Source organism: Macaca fascicularis, chromosome 6 (assembly GCF_037993035.2).
Source record: "Macaca fascicularis isolate 582-1 chromosome 6, T2T-MFA8v1.1".
Taxonomy (NCBI): Eukaryota; Metazoa; Chordata; class Mammalia; order Primates; family Cercopithecidae; genus Macaca; species Macaca fascicularis.
This window is the reverse complement of record NC_088380.1, coordinates 35,282,862-35,306,954: the sequence shown is the minus strand read 5'-3', so window position 1 is coordinate 35,306,954 and position 24,093 is coordinate 35,282,862. Positions and strand designations below refer to the sequence as shown.

At 43.6% G+C, this 24,093-nt stretch overlaps 1 protein-coding gene across 5 annotated transcripts in view; it reads left to right on the top strand.

Moving 5' to 3' along the window:
• Positions 1 to 24,093, top strand: part of AGXT2 (alanine--glyoxylate aminotransferase 2) — a 46,004-nt gene that overhangs the window by 18,281 nt on the left and 3,630 nt on the right. For 3 of the 5 annotated variants that reach the window (XM_005556708.5, XM_065546152.2, XM_073993288.1), the window contains exons 8-13: positions 4,190 to 4,290; positions 4,844 to 4,936; positions 11,311 to 11,443; positions 12,395 to 12,486; positions 15,319 to 15,468; positions 21,957 to 22,055. In XM_005556708.5, coding sequence (XP_005556765.1) covers positions 4,190 to 4,290; positions 4,844 to 4,936; positions 11,311 to 11,443; positions 12,395 to 12,486; positions 15,319 to 15,468; positions 21,957 to 22,055 — 668 coding nt within the window. The remainder of the gene's footprint in view (positions 1 to 4,189; positions 4,291 to 4,843; positions 4,937 to 11,310; positions 11,444 to 12,394; positions 12,487 to 15,318; positions 15,469 to 21,956; positions 22,056 to 24,093) is intronic. The other 2 variants (XM_065546153.2, XM_073993289.1) reach the window with 1 other exon arrangement.

The window sequence follows — 24,093 nt, the reverse complement described above, 5'->3', positions numbered from 1 at the left end:
ACTTAACTCTTTCTGTACCACCAGCTGGAATAAATTCTTCCTTCGCCATCCTGTTGCAGTATTCAACAGAACATCCTGTCTTCACCCCCTTGGGGTTTTCCTCCTGCCAAGCCTCTGCAGAAGAGGCCTAACCTGGGGTTACAGCAATGAGCCAATGCAGCTAGTGTGAAATAAAGTAAAAAGCTCATCACAGTCGATGACTCTCTCATCGCTGAGCATGTGGGCAGAGAGGGAAAACGTCATGAAAGGTCTAGCATAGGTTCAAGCAAAACCTTTTGGTTTGGTTCTGCCCAAATTTAAACTCCACTCTTTGATTTCTCCAGTTGCAAATGGGCTTGTTAAATTTCCAAATTATGTCTCTTGAACATAAGACCATCTTTTAGGGTCATCTGAAGCTGTTTTCCTTTCCCAATAAAAATAGGAAATTTCTGTCTCTAGAGGCATAGATTTATTTGTCTACTATATTCTTCTCATCAAAACAACACAAGTGATGCCAAAAACATACTTTGATGGCTTGATATACTTGTCATTACTTCCTTTCTCACACCCTCAACCTCCAACCTCCAGCTAACCAAAGACATCAGGTACCTCTGTCAATCAAACTTTTCCGAATATCACACGTAACCTAAAAATATGTTTGGGGCCAGCTAGCATTTCCTCACTTTTAATGAAGAGCTGAGGTATAAAATTCGGTTTTGATAGTGATTGTAGAAGGTTTCTATTCCTTCTGTCTAGCACCGTGGAGACAGTACTGCATCCATGCCTCTAGGCAAGCACTGGGATGGTAGGTGGTGACCCAGACTGCTTTCACTGTCACTTGGGTTGGGGCTTTCCATCCCATCCACATCTTTCTCTGCACTCCTTCCGTCATCTATGGATATAAGTTTAAGTTCAGAGACTGCATGGTGCTGTTTAGAACCAAATAACAGGTGTGGATAAAAATTCTGAAGGTTCAGTCATGTATGGATACAGTTGATCTGGGACCTTTGTTATTCCAGAATAGAAGAATTTCTCTCTCTCTCTCTCTCTCACCTTTCCTGCTTCCTTGGTGATTCCCACTTTCAATTTTGACACACAGATGTAGGCTTTTGGAGCTTGGGCAAGCCTGTTGGGCAATCTTCCCACTCTCCTCTCGTCCTCTGCCATCCACAGGATTTCATGCCTGTGTGTCTGTGTGGTGAGGCTTGCAGCTGGTGAAGCAAGGCAGAAATGTTTCTAGTATCTTTAAGCAGGATGGGAAAGTAGATATGATTAGTACTAAGACAACTGAGCTGGATGGACAGCTGGTACTGGTAACATGATAGCACTGGCTTTTCTCCAGTGGAAAACAACTAAAAACTTCTGGATAAAATGAAACACATTCCCTTCAATGCATGGATACAAGAAAGCACGAATTCTCAGAAATGCATAGAGATCATTAGGGCAGTGCAGGCAGCTTTGACCCTGAGAGCATTTGTTGAACCTGGTAACCTTTTTTTTTTTTTTTTTTTTTTTTGATAATAAAGAATTATTTATTTATTTTTAGGTGTGATAATGTTATTGTCATCATGTTTTCTTTTTTTTTTAATTTTTTTTATTATTATTATACTTTAAGTTCTAGGGTACACGTGCATAACGTGCAGGTTTGTTACATATGTATACTTGTGCCATGTTGGTGTGCTGCACCCATCAACTCGTCAGCACCCATCAACTCGTCATTTACATCAGGTATAACTCCCAATGCAATCCCTCCCCCCTCCCCCCTCCCCATGATAGGCCCCGGTGTGTGATGTTCCCCTTCCCGAGTCCAAGTGATCTCATTGTTCCGTTCCCACCTATGAGTGAGAACATGCGGTGTTTGGTTTTCTGTTCTTGTGATAGTTTGCTGAGAATGATGGTTTCCAGCTGCATCCGTGTCCCTACAAAGGACACAAACTCATCCTTTTTTATGGCTGCATAGTATTCCATGGTGTATATGTGCCGCATTTTCTTAATCCAGTCTGTCACTGATGGACATTTGGGTTGATTCCAAGTCTTTGCTATTGTGAATAGTGCCGCAATAAACATACGTGTGCATGTGTCTTTATTGCAGCATGATTTATAATCCTTTGGGTATATACCCAGTAATGGGATGGCTGGGTCATATGGTACATCTAGTTCTAGATCCTTGAGGAGTCGCCATACTGTTTTCCGTAATGGTTGAACTAGTTTACAATCCCACCAACAGTGTAAAAGTGTTCCTATTTCTCCACATCCTCTCCAGCACCTGTTGTTTCCTGACTTTTTAATGATTGCCATTCTAACTGGTGTGAGATGGTATCTCATTGTGGTTTTGATTTGCATTTCTCTGATGGCCAGTGATGATGAGCATTTTTTCATGTGTCTGTTGGCTGTATGAATGTCTTCTTTTGAGAAATGTCTGTTCATATCCTTTGCCCACTTTTTGATGGGATTGTTTGTTTTTTTCTTGTAAATTTGTTTGAGTTCTTTGTAGGTTCTGGATATTAGCCCTTTGTCTGATGAGTAGATTGCAAAAATTTTCTCCCATTCTGTAGGTTGCCTGTTCACTCTGATGGTAATTTCTTTTGCTGTGCAAAACTGAACCTGGTAACCTTGAGCTTCCATGCTGATGGCTCTGTGGAGTGCAGGGAAGAGATGACGAAGTCCAGGGCCCAGCCAAAGTAAGGGATCTTGTAGGAAACCCTCCCCTGCCACAAAGCTGGAGCCCCCAAGGGGCCACCTCTTCATCCATAGGTCAACTAGAATTAAAAACACCACCAAGAACGCGTTACCCGTCACAGGCCAAAGGGCCTGCAAGGATTCTGGTGCTGAATGGAAGTGGAGGGACTGGGAGGAACCACCCCCGGAAATTTCACCTGCAGGCTGGCTCTCCAAGGCTTTGCCTTGTGAACGCTCATTTCCTCAAGCTTAAAATTTAAAGGACTCTTAGACTCTAACGCCCTGCGTGCTTGGAAGCTGCAAATTCAAATAGGCTCTGGAGGGATCTACCTCATTCTGGGTCTCAAAGAGTTCTCACAAATGAAATTCCAAGGAAAATAAACTGCCCCTTATCAAAAATAAACATACAATACACAAAACTCTACAATCAAGAAAAAGATCTGCAAGGATTTCAAATAACAGAATTATCAGATAGACTATGACACGAATATGTTTAATACATTTAAAGAAAATCAAATATAAGCTTGGAAATATGTGAAATGGATAGGACATCATGAAGAATAAGAAAGCAAGTTTTGAAAACAAATATGTCTTCTAGTAATATAAAAGTGATTATTGACATTTAAAACTCAGCAGGTGGGTTTATCAGCAGTAAGATGCAGCCAAAAGGAGAAGTAATGAATTAAAGACGGATCACTTTAACAAGGGCACTTTACTGCTTTTCCCCACTAGAAAGACCTATAAAAGAAAAAGAAAAAAGAAAGACCTTAAAGCAAAATTGCTCAATGTCTCACTCCAGCCATAATTTCTACTATTTGTTAATATTTTCTTCTTAATGCATTAAACATTTACTGAGCACCACCTACAGTGTACCAAACAGCTTGTTTGGCCACAGAGATTTTAGAAATGAACAAGGCATAGTCCCTGCCCACAAAAACCTCCTGATTAATGGGAGAAAGGTCTGTTAAAAACAAGCACAGGACCAAGTGCCAAGGGCTGCGATGGATAGAAGCCACTTGGCTCTCGAACATTTCTCTTTAAACTGAATTCTAATTGTTCTCCAAACATATTTACTAACTCTAAAGACAAAGACACTTTGTAGCTTTAAAACTGTACATCAGATTAGATGGCAATGAAAGGAAATAGAGTTACTTTCAAATAAATTAAATCACTCTAATTCCATTTGAATTAGATCCACCCGTTTTAGAGGATGGGCATCCTTAGGTGAAACAGCTGTCTATACCAGCTCAATGACACTTCGGGACATTTTTTCCCCAGATGGAAAGAACTGAAGTGCTTTGTTTGTGCCTTTATGGCTATCCTAATCTCCCTTCTTGAACCAAAGTACAAGTTGTTCAGAGAGAACGTTCCCCCTTCAGAAATGCATATCTTCACTCCCAGTCCCTGGTTGACTTACCCTGTCTGGGTTTTTGTTTTTCTTTTTTTTTCCTGTTTTTCCCCATGCTTCTAGATATCAGGCTCACATTTTCAAATGCTGTGTTTGTTTTACTTTGTTGTTTGTTTTTTGCAGACTGCTGCCAAGCTAAAGACCAGTATATTGAGCAGTTCAAAGACACGCTGAGCACATCCGTGGCCAAGTCAATTGCAGGATTTTTTGCAGAACCTATTCAAGTGGGTACATGAATCTAAGACATTAATGGAGCTGAATCTTCAATTATCAGAAAGTTTTAACTCATACTTTCTAGAGAATTCCAAATGAATTAAGTGTTTACTGTGTCTGTCTCTAAGTTCGTTCTCTTGGTCTCCTTGAAAGAAAGAAGACACTTACTTTCAAATGATCTTTTAAAAACCCTCTCCTCCATTTCCACCAGACAGGTGAAACTACTGAACTCCTAAAATTCTTAACAAAAGGAAACCCTGGCCGTTTTTAGCTGCTTAGTAACATCCACATTGTCCAAAGAACTCTTTCGTTAGTCTCACCAAATTCCTCTATTGTACTGTTTTCTAATCTCAGAAAATAATCAATGTTTGCATCTTTTTTCCAGAAGTAATGGTGTAGAGTAATAACTCCTCTTTTCACCCGTAGTGAAAACTGTTCTATAGACTGTTGTTAAAATTGCTAGTGTTACTATCATGATATTGATGATAATGACGATCTAACTTTTTGTATACTTTGAAAGCCTGATGCTGTTATTATAGGTCTTCTTGGTCTGGTCTTTTGCAGGGTGTGAATGGAGTTGTCCAGTACCCAAAGGGGTTTCTAAAGGAAGCCTTTGAGCTGGTGCGAGCAAGGGGAGGTGTGTGCATTGCAGATGAAGTAAGTGGCATGTAAGGGTGCCATTGAGTGCTGTGGGAACAGGAGATGCACAGACAGAAACCTCCTAAACTTCCTCCGTGTTCCAGGCAAAGTCTCCAAAGTTTGCCTACAAATGAATGAAATTTTTGCTAGCGGGCTGGTTGATTTGTTAGTACATTCGCTGATCAGTTTAACAGGTACAACAGAATTTAAATATCCAAATTGATGTCTATCAAATAAGTTGCGAACAGACATATATGATGTTAATAGACCGTGACTCAATGTATTTTTTAAATTCCTTTCTAGGGATTGTTTCAGGGGCCGACAAACAACATAGGAAATTTAATCTCACAGCCAAGTTTTTTGTTGTTTTTATTTGTTTGGTTATTTTGAGACAAAGTCTCGCTCAGTCGTCCAGGCTGGAGTACAGTGTACGATCTCGGCTCACTGCAACCTCCGCCTCCTGGGGTTCAAGGAATTCTCCTGCCTCAGCCTCCCGAGTAGCTGGGCCCACAGGCATGTGCCACCAAGCCTGACTAATTTTTGTGTTTTTAGTATAGACGGGGTTTCACCATGTTGGCCAGGCTGATCTTGAATTCCTGACCTCAAGTGATTTGCCCGCCTTGGCCTCCCAAAGTCCTGGGATTACAGCGTGAGCCACCATGCCAGGCCCAATAGCCAAGTTTTTAATCTCAATTTTTGCAAAAATAGTATTTACCAACCTGGCAGCATACACCTTTCTGACAAAACTTGCCTGGAAATAATGTGGGGTTTCTTTGTTTGTTTGTTTTTGAGACGGAGTTTCTCAAAACAACAAGAGAAAGTTTCTCTCTTGTTGCCCAGGCTGGAGTGCAGTGGCATCCTCTGCCTCTCGGGGTTCAAGTGATTCTCCTGCTTCAGCCTCCCAAGTAGCTGGGATTACAGGCATCCGCCACCACACCCGGCTGATTTTGTGTTTTTTAGTAGAAACTGGGGTTTCTCCATGCTGGTCAGGCTGGTCTCAAACTCCTGACCTCAGGTGATCTGCCTGCCTTGGCCTCCCAAAGGGCTAGGATTACGGGCATGAGCCACCATGCCCGGCCAAAATAATGTTTTTAAAATAATAATAATAATCCAGCCTCTAAATTAGAAGAGTACCACCACTGCAGATACTGCATTTGAAAATAGTTCCCAGAAAATTATAAAATAGATTTAATTAAAGCATCATTGGAGGAATAAGCACACTACCCCCAAGGGCATTACTTTAATGGGAATAAAATTCACTGGCTATGTGAGCTCTAGCTGTGTGTTTTTAAAAGGGATTAATTTACCTATGATTATACCTTATATTAGAGTGTATCAAAGAAAGTAGTCCTCTGTCTACTTAGAATAGTTATGGAGATTAAAAACCAGAGGATGATCACGAGGGCCACAGAAGCCCTGCTTTACTGCTGGGTGACCTATCTTGATTGGACTAACAGGTGGTTAGACCAGCCAAGGACAAGTGGAGAACCTGTAAGTATGTTTCACACCTATTTCAGTCCAGCCATCATTGTTGGAATAGACTTCCTCAACTAAAAATTTCCTACAGCTAGGCTGGCCGCGGTGGCTCATACCTGTCATCCCAGCACTTTGGGAGGCTGAGGCAGGCGGATCACTTAAGGTCAGGAGTTCGAAACCAGCCCAGCCAACATGGTGAAACCCCAGAAATTTTGCAATTTCTGCCTGGGCAGCTGGGTCTCTGTTATGCCCAGGTGCATTGGATGTCCCTGGTGTACCACAGGCAACTTGGGCCAGCCTGCTCCTGCTGTGCCCATCCTCCCTTCTCCAATCTGCCCACAAACCAATGGAAGTCCTGGCTGGAGAAAGATAATCTGCTATTTTAAAAAGAAGAGTATATCCAGTCAGTTTGAAATTAGCTACATCATTAAAAAGGATAAACTTTGGCCTCCAAATCAGCACATAGTGAAGCTGTCACAGTCAGACTAATTAAAGAGATGGTAGGCTGAATTCAAAGGAAATATGAATTTCAGAATTTTCTGTCTTACGGTTTTATGACTTTCAAACAATGATTGAAAACTGTCTAACACAGGTATCCTTAAGAAGGACTATTCCGAGGACTAGGTAAAAATAAGGATAACTGGAACTTTCTGAGTACTCACTGTGTGTCAGGCACTGTTCATAACACTGCACGTGTTAACTCAGTTCATACTTATCAACAGTTCTATAGTTCTATATGCCCCATTGCTATTATTCCTATGTATTAATCCTTTCTCATGCTGCTGATAAAGAAATACCTGAGACTGGATAATTTATAAAGAAAACGAGGTTTAAAGGACAGAGTTCCATGTGGTTGGGGAGGCCTAACAATCATGGCAGAATGCGAAAGGCACATCTTATATGGCAGCAGACAAGAGACAATGAGAGCCAAGCAAAAGGGGTTTCCCCTTATAAAACCATCAGATCTTGTGAGACTTATTCACTACCATGAGAACAGTATGGGGGAACCGCCCCCATGATTCAATTATCTCCCACCAGGTCCCTCCCACAACACGTGGGAATTATGGGAGCTACAATGCATGATGAGATTTGGGTGGGGACACAGCCAAACCATATCATCCCATTTTAAACATAAGTGAATTTAGGTCCAAGGTGGTTAAACAACCGGTCAAGCTTATGCCCTGAGTAGGAATAGGTCCAAGACTCAAATTCAGGCTCCCAAAACCACATGACTAGCCACTGTATCAAGCTGCCCCTCCAAAATGACAGAGCGTGGTGTAGAAAGGGCAAATCATGGCAGAAAGGGAAGTAACACAGGATAGAAAAACCTGAGTGCGGAGGGCCAGTTCTGCCGAGGAGCAGTCTTACACAAGTCATCTTAATTAATATTCAGTGGCATTCTTTTCTTTAAAATGTGGAATTTGGATTAAAGGTAGAAAACTGGCAGCCTCTGGGCCCATACTGGCATAGACTGATTTTGAATTTGAAACTGACTGCAGGGCATGCCCACCCACAGTCCCCACCCCACTTGCTGTCATGACCCAGCCTGCTCCTCTCCCTAACGTATGCTCCTCATCTCCAAAGACAGTTGAGTTTATGGATGTTAGAATGATCCATCTCTGTACTACTGTAAGAGTCTATGAAACTGATACTTCCTCAGTGACTAAACATGGTTTATTGTTCTACATAATTCCACGCATTTGTAACCGAGTCCAAAGCTTGTACCACTTGCTGCAAAACAGTCAATAAATCAAGCAATAAGGTTTGGGGCAAGGAAGACCACCTTATTTCGGGGAGCAAGCAAACCGAGAAGACAGCAGACTCATGTCCTAAAGAACCACCTTGGCCAAGGCGGGCGGATCACGAGGTCAGGAGATCGAGAGCATCCTGGCTAACACGGTGAAACCCCATCTCTACTAAAAATACAAAAAATTAGCCTGGCCTGGTGGCGGGCGCCTATAGTCCCAGCTACTCAGGAGGCTGAGGCAGGAGAATGGAGTGAACCCGGGAGGCAGAGCTTGCAGTGAGCCGAGATCGCGCCAGTGCACTCCAGCCTGGGCGACAGAGCGAGACTCCGTCTCAAAAAAAAAAAAAAAAAAAAAAAGAACCACCTTAAGCAAATGTGGGTTCCTTTTATGTTAAGGGAAAGGGGAAGAGGGAGAGGGTTGAGGTCAAAAGGTGACTGGTGACCACAGACATTTGAGCCACAGCAAGGGTAAACTTGCTTCCTTGGTCAGGTTACAATACTGTTATAAATTTTTAATGTAACGTTGTTACTTGTGTGTACACCCTTCTTATCTCCTCAGGGATTCTTTTTAAAGCATCCTTGCCTTAGTTAAACTATAAACTAAATTCCTCCCATAGTTAGCTTGGCCCATATGCAGAGATAAACAAAAGCAGTTAACCTAAAAGACATCATCACAGTGGGAGGATGAGAGCAAGCTGGTTAGGAGCAAAATGGAATATGTCATACTAGGCTTCCTTTTCACTGTTACACATTGTCCAAGCAATCTGACTTTTCACCATTTATGCCATTTATGTATGGTATTTAGGTAGAGTGAAAAAGACAGGCAGGAAGACAAAATGGATGGATTTTCCACGAGCTCCTCCTACATTATCCCATTTGGAAAAATCAATCAGTTGCCCAGAGGCTAATTAGTAGGAAGGAGGCCACCCAGGATTCCAGCCCAGGTCTGTCTGACTCCTGGGTTAAGCTCTTCTCCTATATTAGTCACTGTCATCTAATTCTAACCCCCAGAATCTGCCCTTGCTGCAGCAGCCTAGAGAAAGTAGGAAAATGAGAAGTGAATCTGAAAAGGACACTCACTGTATTTTTTTTTTTTTTTTTTTTTTTGAGATGGAGTCTCACTCTGTCACCTAGGCTAGAAGGCAGTGGCGTGATCTTGGCTCACTGCAACCTCTGCCTCCCAGGTTCAAGTGATTCTCCTGCCTCAACCTTCTGAGTAGCTGGGACTACAGGCACCCGCCACCACGCCCAGATAATTTTTGTATTTTTAGTAGAAACGAGGTTTCATCATGTTGGCCAGGGTGGTCTCAAACTGCTGACCTCAGGTGATCCACCCGCCTCCGCCTCCCAAAGTGCTGAGATTACAGGCGTGAACCAACGCGCCCAGCCTGGAAGCTCACTCTTTTAAGTGCATTTTAGAATGAGCTTCAAGTACCCACATCCCTAACCCCCGTTTTGCATTGTGTGTATGTGTGGAGAGAGACAGAGAGACGGACAGGGAGACTGAGAGCCACAGAGAAATCAAGGAGACTTCACCAGAAAGGCTCTGGCAGAAATGTGTGTGGAGATGTTTGTGTGACTTTATTTAATCAGGCACTACTGCCACCCTGTCATTCATCCCACAAGTGCTTACGAAGTGTCTACTTTGTATCAGGCACTGTGCTAGGTGTTGCGGATAGAGAATGGAATAAGACACAGTCCCTGCCATGGGACATGCCCACTGGTGATAACAGTCCTCTATGAAAGCCACTGATGGCAGCATGCCCAGAGTACCTTGAGAGGGAGCCTAACCAAGGCTCAGGAGAACCTTCAGAAACCAAGTGATGGCAAAGTTTGTTTTTTTGTTTGTTTGTTTGTTTGTTTGTTTGCTTGGGGGTTTTTTTTGGGGGGGGTTCGAGATGGAATCGTGCTCTGTTGCCCAGGCTGGAGTGCGGTGGTGTGATCTCGGCTCACTGCAAGCTCTGCCTCCCCAGTTCATGCCATTCTCCTGCCTCAGCCTCCCGAGTTGCTGGGACTACAGGCACCCGCCACCACGCCCGGCTAATTTTTCAAATTTTTTTGGTAGAGACAGGGTTTCACTGTGTTAACCAAGATGGTCTCGATCTCCTGACATTGTGATCCCCCTGCCTCAGCCTCCCAAAGTGCTGGGATTACAGGCCTGAGCCACTGCGCCTGGCCAGCAAAGTTTGTTTTGAAGCACAGAAGAAGTCAGTGAGATGAAGCAGCAGGAAGAGGGTCTTCTAGAAAGAGCAAACAGCATGCACAAAAAAACTAAGGTCAATTTTTAGTCCAAACCACAATTTCTAGATTAGAGGAGTTCAACCCTGAGTTAACTGCCTCGGCTGGGTCCTCCTCACGATACAGTTCTCAGGAAGGGGAAGGCATCCCTGGAAGAGGATGACCAGTTTAACTGGGCTGGAGCAAGTGCCGCAGCTCCACTTAACTGACAGCAACTCCCTCTTCATCTATCCTGGGGCAGACTCAGCTTCTCTACTTTTCTACCCTGCTTTCTTACACAGAGGAAATGCTCATCAAAAACTGTTAATCATAATGATCCCTTTCATATTATTTGTACGACCCTCATTGAGCCTGTGACATACTGTTGTATTTCTACTTGATGGATGAGTTAGCAGAGGTTCCAAGGACTTAAGAAACATACCCAGAATTGCACAAAGCTAGGAAATGACTCTTGATGCCTAATATCAGGCATCAGATTAAGCGCTTTGTGCATGATACTACAGGATGCTGATGATAATGGCTGATGATGGCCATAATGAGGAGGAGGAAAAGGAAGAGATCAGAGAAGAAAACAGCATTTTTTTTTTTTTTTTTTTTTGAGACAGAGTCTCACTCTGTTGCCCAGGCTGGAGTGCAGTGGCACAATCTCGGCTCACTGCAGCCTCCACCCTCTGAGTTCAAGCGATTCTCCTGCCTCAGCTTCCTGAGTAGCTGGGATTACAAGCAACTGCCACCGTACTCGGCTAATATTTTGTATTTTTAGAAGAGACAGGGTTTCACCATCTTGGCCAAGCTGGTCTTGAACTCCTGACCTCATGATCCACCCGCCTCGGCCTCCCAAAGTGCTGGGATTACAGGCATGAGCCACTGCACCCAGTCAAAAACAGCATGTCTTGAAGGGTTTCCAATTGTTTTGAACTTGTTTTCCCAGGTGCAGACAGGATTTGGAAGGTTGGGCTCTCACTTCTGGGGCTTCCAAACCCACGACGTCCTGCCTGACATTGTCACCATGGCTAAAGGGATTGGGAATGGCTTTCCCATGGCAGCAGTCGTAACCACTCCAGGTAGGACCCACAGGCAGTTTGTGTTTGCTTCTGGGCCTCATACATTGGGCTATGGTATTAAACACGTGTGTTGGAACTTGTGTAGATTGGAGACAATCATGGAAACCGCACGATGCATTTCCCAAGCAAATGAAAGAGAGAAACAGTCTGTCTGCCTGACTGTGAAACAGATGGAAGAAAGACAGCCCTTTTTTTTTTTTTTTTTTTTTTTTGAGACAGAGTCTTGCTCTGTCGCCCAGGCTCGAGTGCAATGGCACAATCTTGGCTCACTGCAACCTCTGCCTCCCCAGGTGCAAGCAATTCTCCTGCCTCAGCCTCCTGAGTAGCTGGGATTACAGGTGTGCACCATCAAGCCCAGCTAATTTTTGTATTTTTAGTAGAAACGGGGTTTCACCATGTTGGCCAGGCTGGTCTTGAACTCCTGACCTCAGGTGATCCGCCTGCCTTGGCCTCCCAAAGTGCTGGGATTATAGGCGTGAGCCACCGCACCCCCATCGGAAACCAGCCCATTCTGATCTCCCTGTAAGGAAGACTAATTCTCCCATGCCTACCATGAAACGGAGGGTTCCACCACACTTTAGAGGTATATAGAAGAGGGAGAGGGGATGGAAAGAGGAGAGGGGTGGGAGAGCGTTCTGGTGTCTCTTCCATTTCTTATAAGAAAACCAGTTCCTTGGGCTTAGATAGGGCCCCACCCTGATGACCTTATTCAACCTAATTACCTACTTAAATGCACTATCTCCAAATACAGTCTCATTCAGGGTTAAGGCTTCAACCATACGCATTTGAGGTGATACAATTCAGTCCCTAACATCTACTATCAGTTGAACGAAGAATGAATTGGATAGGATGCCATTTACAACACGAAGTAACTGTAGTCCAAATGGCGCCATGAGAGAATGTGGACAGTAATGTGTCCCTCTTTCCACACCTTCTATTTTTTCCCTCTAGAGATTGCCAAATCTTTGGCCAAACGCCTGCAGTACTTCAACACCTTTGGAGGGAACCCCATGGCCTGTGCCATTGGATCTGCTGTGCTTGAGGTTGGTGCCAGTGGCCACATTAGCCACATTTCACAAATGACTCTTTCAAAACCACACACGCTTTGGCAGAACTCTATCATGCTGAATTATTAAAGGGGAGAGTTAATTCATAGTTTATGCATTAAAGTTAGATTTCCGTTTATTATTCTGCCTTCTCCCTTTTTAAAGATCTACTTTGGGTGCTTGAAGTGTTGGATAAGAAATAATATATAATAAACCTCACATACATGGGAAATATAAGAATTTTCCTAGCCAGCTGAAATTTCTTTGTTATCTGGGTAGTGATTTACAGATGTTAACTGCCATCCTTGTAATTAGTTTCATGTTGGCCTTCTCTTGTACATTTTTTTCTTCCTTCCTTTTGTTGTACTATTATAAATTGAATGACTAAGGAGACACTGAGTTCTACATGCTTACAACAAGGTAATTCAGCTCTTCAGCCCTACACCATTGATTTAGCCTGGGATCACATCTGTTTAAAAAAAGATTTATTTTTTATATTCTTGCTAACATGCCTAATATCATGTGCTTAAAGAACTATAACAAATTTCTGAAAGAATGTCTAAGAAGTAAATGACAGTGTTTTTTTGTGGGGAGGAAAACTAGGTGGCTGGGGGCCAGGGGTCAGCAAGAGTCACTCTGCTGTATGTACTTTTATGCTTGCTGATATTTATATATATACACACACATATATATTTATATATGTATATATATTTATTTATTTCAATAGCTTTTGGGATACAAGTAGGTTTGGTTACATGGATGAATTGTATAGTGGCAAAGTCTGAGACTTTAGTGCACTGTCACCCAAGTGGTATACATTGTACACAATATGGAATTTTTCATCCCTCACCCCCCTCCCACCTTCTCCCCTTCTGGGTCTCCAATGTCGATTGTGTATCCATAGCTTAGCTCCTACCTATAAGTGAGAACACTTATTAGTTGCTCCAAAAGACATTATTTTCTTTTTTATGGCTGAGTAGTATTCCATGGGGTGTGTGTGTGTGTGTCTGTGTGTGTGTGTTTGTGTGTGTATACACACCGCATTTTCTTTATCCACTCATCAATTGATGGGCTCTTAGGTTGGTTCCGTATCTTTGCAATTGTGAGTTGTACTACAATAAGCATACATGTGCAGGTGTCTTTTTGCTATAATGACTTTTCTTCCTTTGAGAAAATACCCAGAAGTGGGATGGCTGGACCAAACGGTAGACCCACTTTTAGTTCTTTGAGAAATCTCCATACTGTTTTCCACTGAGGTTGTACCGATTTTACAGTCCCACCAGCAGTTACACTCACTGATTTTTGACCATGAACTTCATTTACCTATTCCAAAAAAATGAAATTTAAAAGTATTTTTAAACAAAAATAAATAAGTAAATGCTGCTCTTGCTAATTAAATAGTTATTTTCGAAAACAATCAAATCATGAGATGAGAAAGTATGGGTAGGAATATGTCATTTATTTGACTTTGTGGACATTGCCAATTTTTTTTTTTTTTTTTTTTTTTTTTTTTTTTTTGAGAAAGATTCTTCCTCTGTCACCCAGACTGGAGTGCAGGGACACAACCATGGCTAACTGCAACCTCTGTCTCCTGGGTTCAAGAGATTCTCATGCCTCAGTCTCCTAAGTAACTGGGATTACAGGCATGCACCACCATGCCCACCTAATTTTTATATTTTTGGTAGAGATGGGGTTTCACCATGTTGGCCAGCTAGTCTCAAACTCCGAACCTCAAGTGATCCACCCACCTCAGCCTCCCAAAGTGCTGGTATTACAAACATGAGCTGACATTGCCAACTTCTTTTAAAAAGTGCTTTGTTACCTCAACCAATTTAGAAGGTAGAGAAGGTTTAGGTGAACAAATAGGTCTTTAAAAATAACAAGGTTTGCCTGGAGTCATGCAAGTATTGTCAGCTAAATAAAAATACAGTATTTTTCATGTGTCTTGTCAAGAACCCCAGGTGTTTGCTGTAAGTAGAACTGAGATAAAAATCATTTTATATCTTCTAGTGCCCTGGCTCTGGGCTCAGCCAAAGAGGCCAGAGCCCCAGACCAGGTTGCTTGGGCCATGAGAGCCCACGTCTGGCTGAGGACTGCTGAGCAAAGGTCACCATCTTCCAGTAGGGAAAGCACCTGTGAGATTTCTTTCCTCAGAGCATTCATCCTATTCATGACTATATCCCAGTTCTCAGCAAAACCTGACAATAACAAGCCTTGGGATTTTAGAATCTACATTTTCAACTGCATTGAGACACACCTTTTATTCTATTCTAAACTATTTTTTGTTTGTTTTTTTGAGGCAAAGTGTCATCTGTCACCCAGGCTGGAGTGCAGTGGCGCCATCTTGGCTCACTGCAACCTCCACCTCCCAGGTTCAAGTGATTCTCCTGCCTCAGCCTCCTGAGTAACTGAGATTACAGGAGCCCACCACCGAGCCCAGCTAATTTTTGTATTTTTTTTTTAAGTAGAGACGGGGTTTCACCCTATTGGTCAGGCTGGTCTCGAACTCCTAACCTTGTGATCCGCCCACCTTGGTCTCCCAAAATACTGGGATTACAGGTGTGAGCCACCACACCTGGCCTATTCTTTCCTAAATTCTTAGCCACCTCTGAAGGTGAGGGAGTTGGGGGCAGAAGCATATCCCCTCCCCTAAGACTTTTCTTCTCTCCTTACGACAAATCTTTTTGTAGTCCTTGTGGTCACACTAGACTTGTTCTGGATTCTGTTTGGTTAGGTTACAAGAGGGCCATGTCCGATGACTTCTCCACGATTCTTAGTCAGTCTTAAAACTTCTGCCATGTGAGATCATTTGGGGCTTTCTCTCAACAGGTGATTAAAGAAGAAAATCTACAGGAAAACAGTCAAGAAGTTGGGACCTACATGTTACTAAAATTTGCTAAGCTGAGGGATGAGTTTGAAATTGTTGGAGACGTTCGAGGCAAAGGCCTCATGATAGGCATAGAAATGGTGCAGGATAAGGTAGGTGCTGATCTGCTCCTCTCTCTGCAGCTGCTTGGGCCAGCGGGAGATATAGGAGGAAACATTAACTAAACTTCGTTTACTCTCAGGGAGAGAGCACATACAAACAGCAAGCTTTCAGCAAAGTCCTTTAGAGATTAGTAGAGAGTGTTGAGTATGAACAAAATGTTGGCAGATCACCAAGAATTCTAGAGGGATGAGGGAGAGCATTTGGGAAAAGAAACCAACATTATCCTTGCCATCCTAGGCAAAGAGCATAGGCAATGACTGAATACTTAGAAATACAGGGAAGGGAGGAAATTATTTGGGGAGAAACAGAAGGAAGTAAGAAAGAAGGGCCAGGAAAGGTTATGGTGAAGGTTTGGGGTGAGGAAGTTAAATATATATTAGGGGTTGTTTTTGTTGTTGTTGAGACAGAGTCACACTCTGTCACCCAGGCTGGAGTGCAGTGGTGCTATCTTGGCTCACTGCAACCTCCGCCTTCTAGGTTCAAGCTATTCTCGATCCTCAGCCTCCCGGGTAGCTGGGATTACAGGCACGCACCTGTAGAGACAGGATTTTGCCATGTTTCCCAGGCTGGTCTCAAACTCCTGACCTCAAGTGATCTGCCCATCGTGGTCTCTTGAAGTACTGGGATTACAGGCGTGAGCCACCGTGCCTGGCTTACGTTGAGTTTTTTGTTTGTTTGCATGCTTACTTACTTGTGAATGGATTTCAACCTCCCAAGTAACCAGGGAGGAATGTTGCCCACTGAGACCTCTAACTCATCATAACAACAATTGAACTTAGCATCCTCCCCCAAACCAGATATTTCTCCCAAGATCACTGTTTGTTTCTCACCCTCCACCATTCTTCCAATTACTCAGCCTCCGTACCACAAAATCATCTGACTCCTCCTCTTCCCTTGTTTCCAACATCAAGATCCATTGATCCCTTCTCTGCCATATCTCTCAAATCTTTCCCTTTGTTTCTACTGCAGCCCCTATAGTAAATGCCCATAGGAAATTGTGCCTTTCCTCCATAAAATCAAAGCCTGAGAAGAGCAGGAGAATCTTGGCAGAAGGGAGGAGTAGCCAGACTAACCTCATGTCCACAGGGATCCAGCTTTCCCTAGCAATTTCTAGCTCTTTGGTCTTACCACCATTCTACTTTAGAAGTACTGATGCTCCATTTTTTACTCTTTAGACCAGACATGGGTATAAGTCTCTTCAATTCATACCACATGTCAGAGCCAGTGCAAAGCTGGGATGTTTAAATAAGATTTGAAAGCCAAGGGAAGACACCAGGAAAGTAAACAAAGGGTAATATGAGACTAAGATCCCCAGCTCACGGGTCATTTTATTTATTTATTTATTTATTTTGACCCCCAACTTGCTTTCTACAATGGAGAACTTCTAACAAGCTATAACGTATTTAAGTGTGTGGACAAGTACAAGAGTTATTGCAAGGCTCAGAAGAGTTCACCATAATCGCCACCCAAGGGGTTCCCTCAAAGCTGTCTATACTCCTCAAAGTGTAGACTCGAGAGAGGAAAGCCCAATGAGAGAGGAGGAGTTCTTCCGTTTTCTCTGTTCCGAACCCAACCTCTGTGTGCTTAAAGTCAGATGAACAAAGATGTTCATCACAACTTTGTCTTAGTAAAACACCAGAATCCCCCTCCCAGATGACCATTCAAACAAAACAAGCTAGCTTATGGCATCTCCCCACTATAATGGCATAGATATATATGTGACATGGAAATATGTGCAAGCTATATCGTGGAAACAATAAAACAGGTTTTTCTTAGTCCATTTGTGTTTCTATAAAGGAATATCTGAGGCTGGGTAATTTCTAAAGAAAAGATGTTTATTTGGCTCATGTTTCTTCAGACTGTACAGGAAGCATGACACTAGCATCTGCATCTGATGAGGGTCTCAGACTGCTTCTGTTCATGGTGGAAGGGGAAGAGGAGCTGGCATATGCAGAGATCACATGATGAGAGAGAGAAGGGGAAAGCAAGAAGGAAGGGGTGGGTAGGTGCCAGGCTTTTTCCAACAACCAGCTCTAGAAGGAACTAATGGAATGAGAACTCACTATGGAGAGGACAGCACAAGACATTCATGAGGGATCTGCCCTCACCACCCAAGCACTTCTTTTTAGGACCCACCTCCAACACTGGGGATCAAACTTCCATTTGAGGTTTGGAGGGTCAAATATCCAAACTAGAGCGAGGTTATAAAGTAGTATCTATAGAAGGGGCTCTTTTTGTCTTCGCTGAACCATTTGTTAATATAAGCATGGGCTCTAAGGGCAGACCACCTGGATTTAAATCCCAGCTCCTACATCCCCTAATTCTACTCACTGTGCGCTCAATGCCATTCACTCTCCAAATCCAAATGCCACTCAAACTTTTCCTCAACCATGGAACATGGTATTTTCCCCTCTATATCTACCTATGGAAATCCTAGTCTTTTTCAAGATCAAGCTCTCCATCGCATCTCCTTAAAGCTTGCCTTTGCTTCTGCTCTATCCAAGAGATCCACCCTTCAGAGAATTCCTCTTGTACTCACTGTCTAAGGAACTGCTTTGAAAAGATCTTTCCGGCCGGGCGCGGTGGCTCAAGCCTGTAATCCCAGCACTTTGGGAGGCCGAGACGGGCGGATCACGAGGTCAGGAGATCGAGACCATCCTGGCTAACACAGTGAAACTCCGTCTCTACTAAAAATACAAAAACTTAGCCGGGCGAGGTGGCAGGCGCCTGTAGTCCCAGCTACTCTGGAGGCTGAGGCAGGAGAATGGAGTGAACCCGGGAGGCGGAGCTTGCAGTGAGCTGAGATCCGGCCACTGCACTCCAGCCTGGGTGACAGAGCGAGACTCCGTCTCAAAAAAAAAAAAAGAAAAGATCTTTCCCACTATATTAGTCCATTCAGGCTGCTATAGCAAAGTTCTATACATTGGATGTCTTATAAACAACAGAAATGTATTCCTCATGGTTCTGGAGACTGGAAAGTCCAAGAACAAGGAGCAGGTTGACCTGGTGTCCGACGAGGGCCCACTTTCTGGTTCATAGATGGTGCCTTCTTGCTGTGCCCTCACATGGTAAATGAGGCAAAAGAGCTTTCCGGGGCCTCTTTTATGAGGATACTGATCTCATTCATGAGGGTTCCACTCTTGTAACCTAATCACCTCTCAAATGTCCCACCTCCAAATATTATGCCTTCACTTTGGATATTAGGTTTCAATGTATGAATTTTGAGGGACACAGACATTCAGTCTGTGTCACTTAATCTGTATTTGTTTACTCACTTTTTATGTATAAATGTCCTATTTTCCTAAATAAGTTTACACTTTTGAGACCAGGAAACATATAGATGGTGAGTGCTTTGTGTTTGTCGATTAATTTCAGGCCCCTGCAACACATCATGCCACATTCACGTAGTTATAACACCCAAGAACTTTGCTATAATGCTGTCCAGCATCACCCAGGATAGGTACTCTCATATTCTGTTGGTAAGGAGCTACAGCCCTTTGGACAGCAATTTGTCTGTAGCTCTCCAAATTTTAAATGTCTATACATTTTTACGTGGTGATATGGTTTGAATACGTGTCACCTCCAAATCTCAGATTGGAATGTAATCCCCAGTGTTGGAGGTGGAGCCAGTGGGAGGTGTTTGGATCATGGGGGCAGATAACTCATCTGTGGCTTGGCAATGAGTGACTTCATGTGAGATCTGGTTGTTTAAAAATGTGTGGCACCTCCTCACTCCCTCTCTTGCTCCTGCTCTCACCACATGACCCATCTGCTCACCCTTTGCCTTCCGCCATGATTGTAAGTTTCCTGAGGCCCTCACTAGAAGCGGGTGCTGGAGCCATGCTTGTACAGTCTGTAGAACTGTGAGCCAATTAAACCTCTTTTCTTTATGAATTACCCAGTCTCAGGTATTCCTTTGCAGCAACACAAGAATGGGCTAACATACCTGGCAATTTCTAGAAGTGTGTCCCAAAGAAATACTTTCAAAAGTGTCTAAAAATATGTATGAATAGGAATATTTGCAGCATTGTTTATAACCATGAAAAAATGGAAACAACCTAAATGCTCAACATTAGGAGATTGAGCAAATTACTGCAATGAGATACTAGGTAACCTTTAAGAAGACTAGGTCCAAATATACTGACATGGAATATACTATATATTATTGAAAGGAAATTGCCAGACATTATAAAATGACTTATTTTTTTAAACATGCATATAGATGTATTTACATGCGTAGAAAAAGTATCTGGTTCGCACCAAATTGTTAATAGGAGGTGTCCCTTGGAATAAGATAGGAAGTGGAGAAATGTTCTGGTTTTACTTGATGCACTTCCAGAACATTTGAATTATTTTCAAATATTAAGTTTACAATTCTTTAAATATAGATTCACCAAAAGAGATAAACATGACGCTCCATTATACACTCATCAAGAACTTGAATTACTAGCATGCCCACTTCATTATCAAGTAGTTGGGGCATAGGCATGGGCACAAGGGCCTCAGCAGGCTGTGCTATGGCTTTAGCCTCAGTAGAGTTTCAGACTCTGCTTTTTTCCCTGAAGAAGGCATACAAGATGTTCAATTAGCCATAGCAGTTGAGGCCAGGGAGGAATAAAATGGGCAAGGGAGCCAAGAGGGTGCTGGCCCAGAGCAAGGCTGGGTGAAGCCACACAGACTCCGCCCATTCAAAACTGTCATGTTGGCCCAGGCATGGTGACTCACACCTGTAATCCCAGCACTTTGGGAGGCTGAGGTGGATCACTTGAGGTCAGGAGTTCGAGACCAGCCTGGCCAACATAGTGAAACCCCATCTCTATTAAAAATACAAAAATTAGCCAGGTGTGGTGGCAGGTGGCTGTAATCCCACTTACTCGAGAGACTGAGGCAGGCGAATCAGTTGAGCCCAGAAGACAGAGGTTGCAGTAAGCTGAGATTGCACCACTGCACTGCAGCCTGGGCAACTGAGTGAGACTCTGACTCAAAAATCAAAACAACAACAACAACAAAAGAACTGAACCCCCAATTCAACCTTCCCTCCAGATTACTCTCTGGTCCCTCTGGCCTCTCGAATCATATTTAATGCCCTTCTAGTTCTCACAGTTTAGCCCTAAATTATTATCATTGACCCTTTCCAATCAATCATAAGCAGGAATGCATGATAGCATTTTGGGGTCAATGAGAAGATTCTAGTCCTTCCCTCTGCCTCAGTTCCTTTCTGATCCAATAGTCTGAAAGTTTGAATATGTATTTTGCTTATCTTAAGGCTTTAAGACAGACTAAAACGAGCATATCTCTCTAGGAGGTCCCTTCTTATTACAAGAAATAGAGGATTGGGGAAAGAGTTGGATCTGGGGTTGGTGGGAAGAAGGAAGTGGATGGCAAAGCCCAGAGCGAGGGTGGGTAGGAAGTGCGGAGGATGTAATGAAGCTGGGCACACTGGAGAGGCCCCGCCTACCTCACGAGGATCGCAAGGGCTGACCCAGAGCTCATGTCTTATGCATCTAAAACCGGAGAGCCAGCCCGGTGCAGAAGCTCAGTGAGGCTGGGCTATGGAGAAACAAGAGACCAGTGGCAGCAACAGGCCTCAGCGCTCATCGTGGAAAAATTAGAGCAGTACTTAGCCCTGGCACCTGAGGACCATTTTAAAAACGCAGATGCCTAAGCCCTACTTCAAACATTCTAATTCGATTGGCCTAGCATGAGGCCCAAATATCTGTCGTCTGAAAGCCTTCCAGGTAATGCAGATATGCTCTCAGGTATAACATGACTAAGTCAGAGGGAGACATTTGTACTCACAGACTGGGAAGACAGGAGATGCACAGAAAGGATGCAAGTCAGTTCAATGTCTGACCCCACAGGGAGGGGACCTGCTTTGGATGGCCGGGGATCTGAACAGCCTCTTGGCTCCTGGAAGCACTTACCTTTCCTAACCCTGGAGGATGCAGTCTTGGGGGAGAAAGAGCAAGTCCTGCAAGCAGAGAAATTAGCTCCTCAGCTGTCCCACCGCGCTGCCCAGGGAAAGCTCAGGCTGCTGGTGCCTTTGCGCAACTTCTAAGCCATTTCGTGGCCTTTGAAATGAGCCCTTTCCATGGGCAGAACAAAGTGAAAAGTTAAGGAGAATTTCCACGTAAAACAGACTCCAAATTTAGCTATTAAGAAACCAGACTCCCAAGGCAGCCATTAGCAAAGCTAAGATTCACTGACTATCCGCACAGAACTTCATTTTGTCTTTTGGGAATTTGGGATGAATTGGGATTAAAAACAAACATTTTTAATAACATCCTCCAAAAATCTGGTTCAGCAATTAGCAACTTTATTTAATTACAGGGGAAGGAGAGGACAGAGAGAAAGAGGGAGAGAGAGAAAAAAAGAGGGGCATTGATGGCTGGAGGGTTTTTCCTTTTTCTTCTCTTGGAAATAATTCCTGTAACCATTCCAACACCAAATAGAAAGCTTTCTAAAAATATATTTACAGATGAGCCGCCGACCTCTCCCCCGTGAAGAAGTGAATCAGATCCATGAGGACTGCAAGCACATGGGGCTCCTCGTTGGCAGAGGCGGCATTTTTTCTCAGGTAAGAGAAAGACTGGTCTTTACCTATCGCTCTAGGTAGGAGTCTCTCTGGTTTCCTAGTGCTGGTCACAGTTTCTTCACAACTGTGCCGGGGTACCCAGCCACATGTCATCTAGGGATGAAGCTCGGGTATGCAAAAAAAAAAAAAAAAAAAAAAAAAAGGAGGGGACAGTGCACCTATCGGGCCACGAGGGGGCGCTGAGTGAAAATAGTTTGGTAGTCGCGGCTCTGTGGTAAAGATAGAGGCAGACACAGGATGGTCAAAGCAGACAATTTACAATATGGATGATAAGAAACATCACAGTCATGCTATAAATAATTTGTCTCCTGTATAATTAATCCTAGTCCCTGTGAAAGCAATTCTGGCCGTTCTTAGCTCAGCCCTGGGTTCTGACTTGGTGACCCTGCTAAGCCTTAGTGGCCTCTGTGGCCGGGAGCAACCCAACAGCATTAGCAGGCCCGGGTGACGCCTGTTGGAGAGATGGAGGACCACCTGGGCATAGCCCCCAATGCCCAACTCAAAATCAGCCACAGCAGGTGTCCCTCACCCTTAGGCTGGGAGATTCAGCGAGTGGAGCTCTCCTCACTCCCTTCCTTGAAAAGCCATGCCCAGCTCCACAGTGGGAACCCTGGCTTGCCCTGCACGCACTGCCCTAGGGCTGCTGCTGCCGTGAGTGAAGTGAGCTGCCCCTCAATCCCTCACAGCAACAGGCCCCTCCCCAGGAATGGGCTCCAGGGCAGAGACTTAAGAGAGAAGGTAACATCTGCTCCTCCCTAATTTGTCCTGCCCTTTGTCAACTTTCTTTCCCATTTTAAACATGCCTCATCCTTCCCAGTTTCCCTGCTCCATCCCTGCCTCTCACAATTTCAGTGGATACTGAAATACCTACTTCTTGCCTCATACTTCTCAGATAAAATTGAAGCTATCAGGTAAAACCTCTATATAAACTCATCGGTCCCCACATTTATTCTTTCCCCCGTGTTAGTCCCCCCAGCCTGCTGTCACAAAGTGCCATAGACTGGGTGGCTTATACATCATAGAAATTCATTCCTCATAGTTCTGGAGGCAGAGAAGTCCAAGATCAAGGTGCCAGCAAGTTCAGTGTCTGGTGAGGGTGCCCTTTCTAGGCAGCCATCTTTCAGCTGTGACCTCATATGGCAGAAGGGGCAAGAGAACTCCCTGGGCCTTCATGGGCTGTGCCCTCCTGACCTAATCACTTCCCAAAGGCCCCACTTTGCAAGACCATCACCTTAGGAGTTAGGGTTCCAACATAGGAAGTCAAGGGGTAGAGGCACAAATGTCCAGATCATAGCACCTCCTTCCCTGAAGGTTCTAGAAATGAGACATTTCTCCTGTTGAAATCTAGATCTTCCATCTGTGTGCTTGTTTCTCCAAGCTCCCTCCACCTTCACTCAAGGAAACATACCCAAGTTTTCTTGCATCTTCAACTTTTCCCCAACTTCCCCTTTAAACAAAACAGACTTAAAGTTCTCCCAGCTCAAACAACAAAACCGGAATGAGCACTTTTGCTGGGATGTGCTCCGTGATTTTTTTTCTAGTCCGTGATTTTTTTTCTAGTCCTAGTCATAAATATTGTTCTGTACAAATCAGATAGCATAATTTAATGATTATGAATCCTAAGACATGCAATTTATAAAGACATGAGATACTTGTGTACTTGCTTAGCTCTTCCTTTGTTATTTGGCAAAATTTGTTATGTGCTAAGCAACAGGTGTTATTCTGGAAACTGAAACTATTAGGTTGGTGTAAAAGTAATTGCAGTTTTTGTGATTTTTTTTTAATTGCAAAAACTGTAATTACTTTTGCGCCAACCTAATATGGTGATAAATAAGATCTGGTCCTTCCTTCATGGAGCTGGTGGGAGAGAAAGGCAAATACATAGAAAATTACAATACAATGTAGTAAGCTCATCTATAAATATTTTTTAAAAGGTATTCAAGGGAGAGAGAGAAGGGATTTCCAGGCCAGGCTTTCAGGCTAGCAGAATCTTAAATAATGAGATAAACAACCAAAATGT